Source organism: Hippocampus bargibanti, linkage group LG17, assembly GCF_051943395.1.
Source record: "Hippocampus bargibanti isolate YZ-2025 linkage group LG17, ASM5194339v1, whole genome shotgun sequence".
Taxonomy (NCBI): domain Eukaryota; kingdom Metazoa; phylum Chordata; class Actinopteri; order Syngnathiformes; family Syngnathidae; genus Hippocampus; species Hippocampus bargibanti.
In genome coordinates this window covers 5,263,735-5,278,516 of record NC_142750.1, presented here as the reverse complement: position 1 = coordinate 5,278,516, position 14,782 = coordinate 5,263,735, and the positions used below count along the sequence as shown (strand labels likewise).

General features: G+C 42.8%; 1 protein-coding gene across 1 annotated transcript; it reads right to left on the bottom strand.

Annotated features, from left to right (window-relative positions):
• Window positions 1–457: 457 nt before the first annotated feature.
• Window positions 458–13,461, bottom strand: cdk12 (cyclin dependent kinase 12). The gene is given in 16 exon segments (XM_089018646.1): window positions 458–1,243; window positions 1,246–1,464; window positions 3,356–3,742; window positions 4,965–5,206; window positions 5,286–5,417; window positions 5,514–5,630; window positions 6,467–6,544; window positions 6,673–6,774; window positions 6,887–6,943; window positions 7,017–7,206; window positions 8,024–8,194; window positions 8,261–8,400; window positions 8,526–8,705; window positions 9,235–9,939; window positions 11,571–12,744; window positions 12,992–13,461. Coding segments are annotated over 15 exon segments (3,957 nt in total). The 5' UTR covers window positions 12,704–12,744; window positions 12,992–13,461; the 3' UTR covers window positions 458–1,139.
• Window positions 13,462–14,782: the final 1,321 nt, after the last annotated feature.

Genomic DNA, 14,782 nt, shown 5'->3' with positions numbered 1-14,782 from the left:
AATTATTTTTTCATAGAAGTTAAGTCTCACGATTTGGTTGGAAGACTCCCGATTTTGACCACAATACTCACTTGATAAAGCAACTATTGACACAATACAGACAGTTCATTTGTAAGGTGAAACAAAAGAAAATGTAAAAAAACTAAATAACTTTTTATACTGATTGAACGTATAAACAATGAAAGCATTTTTATGTACTTCTAATTTACACTTTTGTAACGCTCACATTATTTTAATACACACCACAGTGACGCGAGTACAAAAATCTCCACATTTATGATTTCTGTATGTACTGCGGTGTAGTCAGAGTAATTGATTAGTTTGACATATTATATATTTTTTTTAAGGGACTGTGATTCAGTAAGTTTGTCTGGGTTACAACTTGCAGAGAGAAAAGTGCAGAATAAATTTAATTGGATTTAAAAGAAGAAATATTAAAAACACAAGACACTAACACTTAGCATGACTTCCTTTAATAAACTCAAACAAAACATATATTACAAAATATTTGCTTTCCTCTTCGACAGGTGAAATGTACTTGTTTGAAGAGAACCTTTGACCATTTTCTTCAAATGTATTATTTTCTTCATTTAGAAAATAACTGCACAAAAAAAAAAGATTTTTTTGCACACATACAGGGAGGCAAAGAGCAGCTTTGTCCAGGAAAAGCACTTGAAGTCTTTTTTTTTTTTACATGACTACACTTCACCAAGCGGGAATCCTTGTTGCCGGGCGACTTATTTTAGGTTTTAAAGAGCAGAGCACGAGCGCTACTTGCATTCTTAATAAGGCTTCTCACAAAACCAATGTTACTGTTTTTTTTTTTTTTTTTAATCGATGGCAAGTACAGAGCAGCATCAGAAAAAAACAAACAAACAAACAAACAAACAAAAAGCATTCGGCCTTGCAGTTTGCACCATTCAGCTTTCAGGCAGAAGATGAGGGAGCTAAGCAAAGCGTTTTTGCCAAATAACTTTACCCCATTTCCAGTGGCAGACAAATGCGTAACCATTCAAAAAACAAACAAACAAAAAAATCAAGGAACTGATGATATCAGCAGCCCACATCCTCCTCAGATGATTCTAATATTCACTTCCTATGTGTTTCTCTCAGTAATGAAAGTGTGCTCAAGTAGAGGATCAGTGGGTAGTTCCATGGGAAAACCGAAGGTCCTGATCCTTGAGGAACTGTGCTGCGTTAGAAGAATCACTAAGAGCGCTCGGGGCCTCCGTTGCGGACGGGGCCCCTTTGCTGAACCCTCTGTGTCAGGTGACATACCCTCAGTATCGGAAGAGGCCCCGTCTGAGATGAGCTGGAGGAGAGCCGCCGCCATTTCTGATGTGCTGATGTCTTGGCTCAGGCAGGGGGACCTGGGGGCCGGGGGCAGTGCCGGAGGAGAGGGTGGACGTCGGTCACCACGTTGGAGTGCAGGGTGGGTGCTTAACGGGTTTCTTTTGGATATATCTGGAAAGGAAAACAAACGTTAGCAGTCACCCCCAAGGACGCGAGGGCACGCGTAGTCCCTACTTTAGCCACAAGAGGGAGCCGTTCAAAAGGTATACTGTACAACATGCAGTCATTCTTGTGAGCTTGAACTAATAATCCAATAATCATGTTAGTATAACATAGAAATTGATTTTTAAGTGAGCATCTTTAGTGGGAAATATTGGTACGAATTTGTCATTAGAATATTTTTAAAGCAGCAGGAGTGGGCAATGAGTGAGAATGGACAGGGTGACAATTACAGCACCCTGAAAACCAAATAAAAGGGTGACTGCTGTCTGGAAAAAATTAAATAAAAACTAATCTGCTTCTCCTTCATGGCTAACCACGTTTATTCATGTTGAGGGGAAGAAAAAAAAACGTAAAAATGGTGTGTGGGTCAAAGTAAAAAGAAGCACATGCATGTAAGGTCTCTAGATTGAAAATATTTATTTCCACTTGATAACTTACGAGTGTGTAAAATGGCATGACAGTCTGAAGATATCTGCAGCTGAGAGGTTTTGGGTGAAGGGGGCGGAAAACATGACACAGAACCAATGAGTGTGAAGAAACAAGGAAAAGTGGGAAAAGGTGAGACGGATGAGGTTGGGGGGGGGGGGGGTGTAAATGGATTTTTTTGTAAAAACTTTCTACAAATGAATGACACTTGACTTTGTGGTGCGTTTATTATATACACCAGCCAGCTATCACCAAGTGCAGCAAACCGTTACCTCGGTAACGTGAGGACACTTTTTGTTATATACATATTAGGGAGTGGAAAATTTAGAAATTTCAGGGAGTTAAAAAAAAAGGTGCCAAAATCATTTTCCCAATTAAAAATAATTATGCCGATAATTTCACCAGAACACACAGTACAGTAATCCCCCGCAGTTTTGCATCATCCTTTAGTTCTTGAGCAGGGGTTTCTTTATTTTTATGTAAGCTATCTTCTTCCTGAAAAACTGTTGACTATTGAAAAAATGGCAAATCAATTACTTTGCACAGCTGAATGCAAACACTGCAATCTTGGTGCTGTTTTTGGTGTGGAAAAAAAAATGTAGCTCCAGCGATACTGCTTATTTTTAATGGAACAAGAAATGAGAGAAAACAGGTTTGAACTACACACACAAACACACACACATGCAGTGTAACGACTAAACAAATAATCAATTGTCAAATTAATAGTTCATTATTTTTGATAATGGAAGTGTATGGATACTTTTATACCTTTTTTTAAATTTAAAACGTGTCCCAAGTGCTCTGAATTTTTACTTGAAAATAGTAAACACCGTGCAATTTGACTCATTACTGATTACTTTTGTATTGTTAAATTAAAAGAAACATGTGCTTTTACTTTGAGAAAACAACAATTGACATTTTTGCCATCTCTCGATGATGAAGAAATCTTACCGGATTATCAAATGTGGCGTTTTTTTAATTTCATGAAAAGTGAATGGTTTGAAGATGAGAAATTTAACTGTATACACACTGAAGTGATAATAAGGCATGCCAAATGTATTATGATAAGTATAATAATTATAAGTATAATAATTAGAATTATTATACTTATAATAATAATTTTTATTATTATTATTAATATTATTATTATTTATTTCCTGCCTGGGAATATAATTTTTGTTGCGAAAGATCATGTGACCCAACACTGGGTTTTCTATTGGCCATTTCCTTTGTGACGTGGCAACGCGTTTCAAAACATGGCTTGGTTTCCTATCCCTCACAAATAGCGGGGGATTACTGTATGCCTATTCTGTTGATAGAAATCAAAAGTAATAATACTTTTTCCTTGTCCTACTGAAGTTCCAAGTGACGACATCTGCCCGTGTCACCTCCTACAGACTAAAACCAGACTTGCCCTTGCGCTCAGTTGCGGAAGCAGACGCGGCGCGAGAAAGAGCCTCCCCCGACTGGACGCCGTTGCTGCTTTCGTCTGCCTGATCCTCGCCCTGAGGCTTCATGATGTGGCCCAGGATAAGCGCCAGTAGGTTAGCCTGCTCCTCCGGGAGTTGCGCCGCGTCCCCGGAGGCCGGGGACACCTCGGGTGGCTCTGAGGCCGACGCGCCACCCTGGTGATGGTCGGAGACCTCGCTGAGCGCCGACAGCGACTGGCTGAGCGTCTCTGCGTTGGACAGGTTAAGGAGTTGGGAGACCTGTTGAAGGGAGATGTCCGTCTGGCCTTGGAGGAGGTTGAGCAGCAGGGTCATCTCGGTCTGGTTCAGTTGCTCGGCGGCGGCTCCCAATGCTGGACCCACGTTCGGAGAGACATTATTAACACAGGAAGATTAGCTCAGGCTTATTTTTCATCTCATTGATAGAAGTCCAAAATGGCGCCCGAGTAGGCAGCCATCTGCAAGTACTCTCATGAGCCTTGCTTTTTTTAAAATTGTTTTATTTTTGTGTTTTCTTTTGTCACTTTGAGTTGTTGTGCGTCATAATATTAATAATAATATTAATAATAATAATAATACATTTCATTTCTAAGCACCTTTCAAAACTCTCAAGGTCACTTTACAGTCACAGGATCAGTTTTTCTGCAGGTGAGCAGCGGTCGCCACACTCAACCCGGAATAACTCAAATAGATAGAAAGTTAGCTAGCTAGCTAAGAGATAACTAATAGATAGCTAGCTAGCTAGTTAGATAGCGAACAGATAGTAAATAGCTATCTAGTTAGATAGCGAATAGATAGCAAATAGATAGCTAGCTAGGTCGTGTGGAACAGATACAGATTTCTTTTTCAGCATTTTTGGCCACGACACCGCTGAGCGGTTGCGCCTTTTCGGCAGCACGAATATGTCAGCACCGTTTTTGATTTGGGAGGAACGCCGGTGGCATTTGACTGTGATGGCTGGACAGCTCTCGGGCCATTGTGCTTTTTTGCCCCTGTAATGGGTAGCATTTTCACAGCCCCGCTATGTTCAGCATCAGGAGCTTTGATGCGGATATGGAACTGTCGCGGTTCGGAATTGAAGCAGATTTACGTGGGAAAGGAGACAAGATAATTTCTTTTCATCAATGGATGCTACAGCTTCGCGTTTGCTTTCAACATTTAGCTTGTAGCAGATGTGTCCAATCCACCATGACATCCCTGATCCACTGGTGAAAAGACGCTTTGATCATCCTCTTTCATCTAGAACTGCTTCATACAACAAAGAGGGTACAGAAAGTGCTTAAGATTGAATGAGTGTCTGTATCTTTTATGTTGTGTTTCATTATTCTTTTGGATGTTTTGATTTCAAGATGGCGCCGCGAGAGTGGCTATTCCAGCAACTCCTGTATTTTGTTTTTCTATTTCTTCCTTTCCTCACTTTGCTGCTGTGAAATGTAAATTTCTCCACTGCGAGACTAATAAAGGCTAATCCAATCACATCCAAAAGTGGGGGGAAAAAAACAATCAGCACAAAGAGAGCAGCTTCCATCAACTTGAAATTTCCTACACAATGTAAAAATTCTAATATATATTTACCTGACAAATCATTATCCTGAGCCACGGCCGAGGTTGGCTTCCCCTGCGCAGGAGGGGGAGGGGGAGGCGGCGGGGGTGCCAGCGCTCCGGCTGGACTCGTTTGCGGACGACTGTTCTCTCCGCTCACGGTGCCTGAAATGTCCTTTCGGGGTGCTTTGGGCACGTCCTCGGGCAGCCCGCTCTGACGCGCACGCCGCCGCTTCTTGCTCCATAGCTCGTGGCAGTCTTGGTGATGAGGAAGACTAAAGGGGTGGGGGCGCAGGGGGGAAGCACAGTATTAAGAATTTAAGCACTCTATCGAAAAAGTCCGTGTCTACTGACTCTGGTGGCGGCATGTTGTTGGGGTCCACATCGGACAGGAAGTCGCTGTTGAGTGCCCCTTCTGAAGTGCACCGGCGTGAAGGGTCCAAGGTCAGCATTCGGTCCAGCAGGTCAAGGGCAGGAGTTGGCAAGCTGTAAAAAAAAAAAAAAAAAAAACACAGGGAGGGGTCTTCCAGTTGTGCAATAGATGACGAATCCCGTTGGGCGCAACTTTAGACAAGGACGTACAAAGCAAATTCCTCTCGCAGGCGTCGTCTGTATTGTTTCTTGGGCTTCATAGTGTTGAAGAGGGGGAGCTTGATCACGTCAGGCCAGGCTGCGGGGCAGGGGGAGCCACACAGCCGACTGCAAGGCGCATAGAGAATTATTTTACAATCAACCAAACATTTAATCATCAATCTTGGTTGGAAAGTACAATGAATTGTAAGATATTGTTCGTCACTTCAAATATGCACATCTAACCTGCATTCCTATGGGTTGACAAAAATCACTATAAACAAACTCAAATTACAAGCTCGCGTCATTTTCACCTTTTCTTGAGCGAAGTCTGACGCCTGGAAATGCTTGGGAGTATTCCTCACGACCTGGTTTTCTTTTACTTTTCACACTTTTTGTTGCTTTTTCTCCGGCAGATGCCATTACATGACAATGATAAAAACGATGCGAACTCTTGACGCAATTCATCTAAACGAAGCTAACAGATGGCACTGTGTTGATCGCCTGTTCTAAATTTAGATACAAGCCTTAGCAATCTAGTGTTTTGAATGAATGTTGGGCTAGCTATTAGCTGGCTAGCTTTCGAGTGAACGCTGGCGCGTATGGCTGCCGCTGCTCACGCACAGAAAAAACGGATGCTGTGACTGTAAAGTGACCATGAGAGTTTTGAAAGGCGCTTATAAATGAAATGTATTATTATTTACTATTTTGACCATTTTGACTTATTGTTTTTATTGGAAACTGTAATTTTGATAAATAAACCGTAAACTGCAATGGGTTAATGAAAACCGTACTCATTACGGCAGAACCGGAGTAGCTGGCAGGTATACCATTGCAACCTCAGCCATGCTATACTCACTAGAGTTGTACTACTCAAAAACAAGACAAATTATATTCCCAAACATATATCCAATATTATTGCAAGCTAGTCCATCGCCATCCATCGCCGCCTCAATATGACCAACCTGATGAGTTCGAGCTGCAGTAGCTCCTGATTGGCTTGAAAGATGGGCTTCTTGGTGAACAGCTCTCCTAGAATGCACCTGAGCCGCCAGAGGCAGAGATAGTAAAAAAAAAAAAATGCGTCAAAATATAATACAGACTACGCAAAGAAATAAGACCCCCGCCATGGAATTATTTTTTTTTTTGATTATTATTAGTTTACACTCACCCACAACTCCATACGTCGATGGCCGGAGAATACCTCTCCTCCCCCAGCAGCAGCTCAGGTGGGCGGTACCACAGTGTGATGACTTTGTTGGTGTAAGGGCGACTGGAAATACAGAAAGTGTCAAAAAGAGTAACAGTGGCATCTATAGGCGAGTCGGCGGTACTGAAAAGGGAAGCTGTCACGGCCCAGAGGAATCTTAATGATAATAACCTACCTCTCTTCTGAATTATAAAGTCGAGCCAAACCAAAGTCAGCCAGTTTAATCTGCCCTCTAAAAGAAAAATATGAGCACATTTCATATTGAGAATAAGCCACAAAATATTTCCTTTTTGTGTGAGTTGTACCTGTTATTGAGCAATATATTAGAACACTTGATGTCGCGGTGCAAGAAATTGTTCTTGTGGCAGTAGTCCAGACCCTCCATCAGTTGGCGCATGAAGCTTCGGATGTGCTCGTGGGAAAACTGGACCATGCCCGACTCCAGCAGACCCATAAGGTCATGGTCCATGTACTCAAAGACCAGGTAAAATGCTCCTAATTTTGTGACAGATTAAAAAAAAAATGATATTTTAGTATGTTCTGTTCAAATCTCAACTGAAAACGTTCTATGTGGAATTTGCAGGATCTCCATACGCTTACTGACGACCGTTCAACAGGAAGTATAGTGGCTTGAAAAAGTATTCAAGTCTCCAGATGTGCAAAGCTGGTAGAGATACACCCCAAAACACTTGCAGCCGTAATTGCAGCGAGAGGTGGCAACATTTTTCAGTTTTTATTTAAAAAAAAAAATGTACAAGCCATGAATAATTTTCCTTCTACTTCACAATTGTGAACTGCTTTGTGTTGGTCTTCACAATAAAATATATTTATGTTTGTGGTCAGAATGTGATCAAAATGTGGGAAAGTTCAAGTGGTATGAATACTTTTTCAAGCCACTGGAGTTTAAATAGTATTACCTGTTTACTTTGATGTACAAGTTACAAAATGAAGACATTTGCACAAACAACATCCAGAACAAAATATTCTGACTTTGGTGAGCTGATTGTAACTCAAGGAGTCCAGATTGCAGCTTGTCACAAATACAATCTGGTCTTTTTGTCTTTTTAAAAACAGTTGCTCCCAAAATGGATTCACACGTACACTCATTGACCAAAAATATGGAAACAATAAGCTTTTGCGCACTTGCTAAGTGCTCATTGACATGCGTGTTAGTCGAGATCCATTTCAAGTGCAAGAATTTGAGAAGATTAACACTAATGGGACCCAATCTTATCTTTGGTAGCAATCACTAAATATTTTCGCCAAAGACTTCATAAAGGCAAGTGACACCGCAGTTTTTTTCACCACTTACCTTTGTCCTTTTTAAAGTCAAGAGCGTCCTGCTTGTCAGTGACGATCTCCTTCATATTGACGACACTGCAGTGTTTGAGCTGACGCAAGATCTTGATCTCGCGAATGGCCGTAATGGGAAAGCCCTCCTTCTCGTTGTCTAGGCGTACTTTCTTCAGGGCTACCAGCTCGCCTGGCGACAAAGAATGTGTACCAATTACGAGTCTGCGCGTGGCGGTGGCGACGACGACGGTCTTACCCGTGTCTTTGTCCTTGGCCTTGTACACTTGGCCGTAGGTGCCCTCTCCGATGATGCCGATGATGTCAAACTTATCGACACATCGCTTGCCCCAGTCGCTCTTGGTGTGTTTGCGTTCGCCATAGCGAGGGCAACAAATCCTGCAGGCGGTTATAAAAAAAAAGCGGTTTGAGAAAATTCAGGCACAGGTCGTACACTTTATTCCAACGGAAACCTAAATTTGAAATTGCACTTTTTTTGTGGGCTTGATAGTAGAGAAACTCACTTTGGTCTCTTTTTAAGGGCGGGCAGTGGGAGCGACAATCCCTGATGGGAGGCCAAATGGAAGGGTGACAAGTCACCGCCGGGCAGGGTGGGCGGCAGCGGGAGGTCGATGATTGACGGGCGGCTGCGGGTTTCCTTCTCCTTTCTGGATCCTCGCTGAGGATAAGTGGACTTCTTTGGGCTGAACAAGGAAGAGAAAAGAATCGTTATGTCCAGGCACAAAAGGAACTTGCAGCCATATTAATTTTTCTAATGTTATCCTGCCTGTATCTATGCTACAATTCCAAATGTATTTACTGTATTTTTTGGTGTATAAGGTGCACCCCCATTGAGTGGTGTAATTTCAAATGTTTTCCATATATATAAGGCGCACCGGATTATAAGGCGCACCTTCAATGAATGATAAAAGTTTTACAAATATATGTTCTGCATAAATATCTAAGTATTTCAAATATAAGGCACACCACATTGTACGGCGGTATTATAAGGCTAGGGTTACACACTACTACTTCTACAGGAGGGAAATGGAGTCGGTGGCTGCTGACAGTAGTTGTCAGACCTGTTGTGGCTCACCACATACTTCACATATAAGGCGAACCCTCATATAAAGCGCAGGGTCAACTTTGGAAGAAAATAAAGGATTTTTTTGATGCTCCTTATACACAGGAAAATACACTAATTAGATTATTTTTCCTCTGGGTGATCCTCACCTGTTCTGAGAGTTTCCCAGCAACAAAGGGGGCAAAGGCAGGGGCGGCAAAGTGGAAGCCTTGTGGAGCGGTGTCTGTCGAGCGGGACTCCGCGCGGGGACGGGAGCGGGCGATTTGGATGGGGCGGAGGGCACGGGAGGCAGAACTTTAGCGTCAGCATGCTGGGGCTTAGGCGGTGGTGGAGGCGGTGGAGTTGAGGCGGATAAAGCGGGAGCCTCGGTGGGTGACGGTTCAGGGGGAGCAGCTGGAGAGAAGGTGGTGGAAGCCAAAGGTAAAGGGTCAACCACTGCTTCCTCCAAAATGGGTTCTTCTTGCGGTGAATGCACAGAAGGCAATGGCTGAGATTCATTTTCTTTAGAGTCTTTTTCCTGTTGCGGGTCCTCCGCTTTAGGTCGCGAGGAGGAAGAGGAAGAAGAGGCTGCAGGTTTCTGCGTGGCGGGGGAAGCGGCGCCGCTACTGCAGGCACGAGCTGCCGCCGCCGCCTCGGCAGCCTGGCGCTCCTTCTTCCTGCGGCTGAGCTCGGCGCCCAGGCTGGAGTTGAGCGGCAAGCGAGTGGCAGGGGGCGAGCGGCTGGCAGGCCGGCTGCTGTAGGAGCCGGCGCCCAAGGCCGCCGCTGGGGGGCCGTGCCGTTTGTTGCGGGAACGGGACGAAGAGCGATGAGGGGCGAAGAACATAGGGGATCGACTTCGGGAACGGCCGGAGCGTCTGAAAGGGAAAGTTGGAAACTTTATCAAATGAAGAAAGCAGATTCACAAGTAGCTCAACCGTGTTGAAGTTATCGTCATACATATTCGGTCACGCTTCAATTTGCCCGTGAACTGTTTTTTTTTTATTGCGCACCAAAAAAAAATTCAAAAAAAAAAAACACCTAAAACAGAATAATACAGTGTAGTAACTTTATAATTTCTTTAGGTATTTCGTCCATCTTTTTTTTTTGGGTCCACAATTTGAATAACCTTATCTCCGATTGGCTGAGAAGTTATACTTGAAAAAAAAAGCATGCGTAGACCTTAACAGGCCTCAATTCCAAGTACAATATTTTCTGCACTATGAACTGACTTGAGAGTTTTGAAAGGCGCTCATAAATGAAATGTAGGCATGTGCACCTAATAGAAAATATTTTTTTCAAAAGCTGACCACCCACCTCATAATCCGGTGCGGAAAAGGTTTTTAAATATGTCATTCGTTGAAGGTGCGCCTTATAATGCGGTGCACCTTATGTATGGAAAACATTTTAAAATATGTCATTCGTTGAATGTGCGCCTTATATTCCAGAAAATAATTCTCCAAATCCAGGGGTCGAAATTACTCCACTGTTTTAAACAGCATTACCCACCCTCAAAACGTAAGATAAAATGGCTATGGGACCGGTCAACTACTTGTGCAATCAGTTGTTTTTCTCTTGAATTTGTTTTACAGGATTTTAGAGGTACAGTAAAGTCTCGTTATATCGATATTCTCGGGAGTCGGAAAAAATATCGATATAACCGGACTATCGATATATCTGATCCTGCGGCATGTAAATTTTCTCCTTGCGTTCATAGAAATAGTATCGTAATAAGCAGTACTATCGATATAACCGATATCGATATAACGAGACTTTACTGTATTTGAAGTCCTCATTCAATTTTTTTATTCCAAAAATGGTCACCGCTTCTCAGATTTCCTTGAAATTAACTTAACAACCAACTACAGGAGTTACTATGTCAACAACTGGTGAAATAAATACTACAGACTCACTATCAAGGCAGAAAGTAGCTAACTAGCATAGCTCACATCAGTTCATCTCCACCATGACGCCATTTTACAAATTGGTCAAACTTAACTCGTTTGTATTTGAAATGTGCTGTTTTTGCCAATTTCTCAATTGTGGGACTATTAAAGGCTTTCTGATTCTGATTGTTTTGGTCACCAAATGGACTTCAAGCAATCAAAATTGAACTTGAAATGGTGTTTGAGCACCCCTCCCTAAGTAGCTATAAAAAGCCTGTGTCGTCTTATTTACTCCAAAAAGGTGAGTTTCACAACCGAAAATCCCATTTATATTTGCTTACTCCAGGGTGACTGTACTACTGTGATATTTATGCTAATATTTTGGCTAAAACTCAGTCGAACCTCTTGTGACGGTGTTTTGTCTGTGTTGGAATATTTAATGAGAATGAAAATTTAGTTAAGTGTCCTTGAGAGTTTTGAAAGGTGCTTAAAAATGAAATGTATTATTATTATTATCATGTGTTGATGTTTTATGATCCACTTATTTGTACGTACTTGATTGACATCTACATGCAATTACAAACCCCTTACGCGCTGGCTAAAGCAACTGGAAACATACTTACCGAGACAGGGGGCTGGGGCTGGTGCTGGAAGAGCGTTGTGCCGGATAGGGGCTGATGGATCGCCGTCTTGAGTAGGGACTGCTGTCCCGCTCAAAGCTGGACGACCTGTGTCTGCTGCCGTAGGGGCTGTCCGATCTCTGCCTACTGTGCCGGGTCATGTCCCCGTAAGGACTTGGGCACTGCTGGGTGACCTTGCGCCTGGTGTAGCCATCATCCAACATTGGCCCGCCAAGGGGGCTCTCTGCCCTTCTGGGACTGGGTGACAAGGCAGCACTGGGAGCTTTCCTGCGAGGGCTACCTCGACTCGACTTGCCTTTGGGGCTGGACTTGTTGCTCTTGGAGGACTTGCGGTGGCTCCTTTCTCCACGTACCTTTTGAGAGTCGTTGTGAGCGCCTTCTAGCCGCGCCTCTCGCCTTTGCTGCTTTTCCTTACGTGATTTTCCGGAACGGCCGCTTTCCTTGCTACGTGATGATGATGAAGATGCAGAGGTACTACCTATGCTAACCATTGTGTTCATCTGGGAGAACATGGGATCTCCTCTTTTAAAGTCAAGCTCCTGCTGGATGTGCCGCTTGGATGATCCAGAAGATAGCAATTTCTCCTTGCCTACGTCGGACGCGCTCTTGTCACGGTCCTTGTTGCTTTTCTTTTTGTAGCCTCGTGCTCCATTACCATGGGTTCGAACTTTGTTAGGGTCCTTGGACTTTTTCCGGGAGCGTCTGTGGCTCTTAGTCTCACGGATGGGTTCTTCCATGACGAATTCGGGCGATGGCTCAAGGCGCTCCATCACCACAACCCTCTCAGGCAATCTGGTGCCAGGAGGGTCCAAGAAGGTGTCTGAGTCCGAACTAATATCATCATACTCCACCAGGGGCTTCATCAGGACGCTAGGGGGCGCCGTGCGGCTCAGCGATATATATTCGGGAATCGTTGGTGGTATCACTGGCGATTCCCGAACTTTTGTCGACTTATGTCGCTTACGTTTTGACGAGGCCATCAGAGATTTGCAGTGCAACTTGCCCTCTTTGCTGGTCATGTCTCCCGCAGCTGTTTGGAAGGCGGCGTGAGCAAAGCCGCTGATGATTGATTCCGGCTTCTTCTTGGTCCCATGGCGTCGGTCCGAACCAGGCATCCCTCAAGCCGGCGTCGGTACCACCTCTCCCGCGGCTAGTCCTGGGCGGTCGAAGCAATACATTAACCGCCGATTCAAGTACAAATTATAAAGTGTTCCTAAGCAAACAAGCATAAACGAAAATCAACACAGTAGGCCGCTGTCGTCCAGTTGGCCTCTTCGGTCAATGTCGATTCATTCCACTAGAAGTGTCGTCCAAACTCGACAAAGTAGATGAATATCCCACCGCTTTTCTCCGGGGAAACACAATAATCACTAGGAGCGAGTGCGTAAATGAAGTTTTCCTACCAAACGTTGGAGCATTTTGTTGTCGTCTTCCCGTCCAACTTAGCTAGCACAGCTAGCTAACGCTGGGCCAGCTAGCGAGGTGAGCCGTAGAAAAAGAAAAAAAGTCTCCTTTGTCAAAGCGGTCCTTGTCCGGTGCCAATTTGGGGAAAGGATTATTGTATTCCACAGAATTACTGTTTTAGCGTTCACAAATTAGAAAATGTCTTCACTTTTAAAGACGCTCATCTCTCGAAAATGAAAACTTGACCCGGTTGGTGCTGTTTACATATTCCCTTTAATGTAAGCTTTATCCCCTTTTAAATCCAATATTGATAAGAAATCATAGTTTTTTCGTGTGCAGTAGATGTTCCAGTTTACTATCGATGGCTCTGGAAATCAACCAGGCCTATATTTAGGGCGATGCTAATGGATTTTAATAACATCCACAGCCCTAGCCGCAGGAGACTACAAACGCCATTGTGGCTCCTGTGACTAGCAACTTCTGCACACGAAGGATTACACCGGAACTCGACATTGTGTCAATCAAAGACGTTTACCAGGGACAGCCAATCATCTTTAAGAACCCGCCTATTTTCCCGTTGGGGGAGTGACAGTTAGAGACGGCCATTTTTGGAGGCGTAATCAAACATACGATAAAAATGCAGAAGCTGTAATTCAGGTTAAAAAAGTACTTTAGATTCGTTTCTTTTTTTTATTGTATTAAAGTTTAAAAAACATAATGTGATCTTCATAATGAGAAAAACTATTACCACAAATTCTCATTTGTGTAGTATAAAAGATTTCAATTAAGACACATACGAATGCCGTTAATAAACTAAGATAATTTTAATAATTTTAAAGTTTTTAATCTTGGAAGAAAATTAAAAAGCACAAAGTGACTCGCAATATGACGAGAGATAGGGCGTGGTTAGGGACAAACTAGAAGTGACGTATCACACTGCAATGAAAAAGTTGCAAAGAACCTTTCGGCAGCGGGGGTGGAGAAAAAAAAGTTTGAATCAAGTCAGTTAATATGCAACCGTTGAAATATGTCATTCGTAAATCAAATACGTTATACGTCATCTATAAGAAACATCTAAGAGTATGACGAATGAATGCAATTGGGCAATGCTTGAACGAGTTTTGATGTCCCCACGCGCGGATATATAATTAATTATTAATATGTGAATTTAAAGCAGTTCAGACAATGGGTGGGTGGATATTGTTCATATATAAATCCATGCTCACAAGGCAATAAAATTTCCAAACAACGATCGTGGGAAAGAAAGCCGTTGGAATCAATGCAGCAAGCACCGTGATGATTTGTGTGCAATTTCTGATATGACATCAGAAATAACAATTTCAGCGTCAATATTTGTGATTGTGAAAAAAAAATGTATTATGGCTCTTCTGATGACTCTACAGGCTAGACATTGCCACGTTTTTATGAACAATAGAAGTAAATTTGAAAGGAAAATCGAAAACAACATAAAACTCTGAAAGCAAGTTGAATAAGCAATGTCAAAAATATTACTCCATACCCAACAATAAACAACATCTAAGACTTTTAGTTATGCGAAATAAAAATAAAACACATAATCAGCACCGAAAAAGACCACAGCCGCATTTGACAGTTTCGATGCTAATTGGCTGTCTCCTCGCAATAGGGCGTGGCCTAATACAAACAAGGAAGTAGTATTTTCCATACCAATAACTAAAGTTCCTGGTGGAAAATACATGTTTTACAATCAAACCAGCAAGCATGAATGCGTTATTTGTGTTAGCAGGAAACAAATGCGGACTTTGACAATG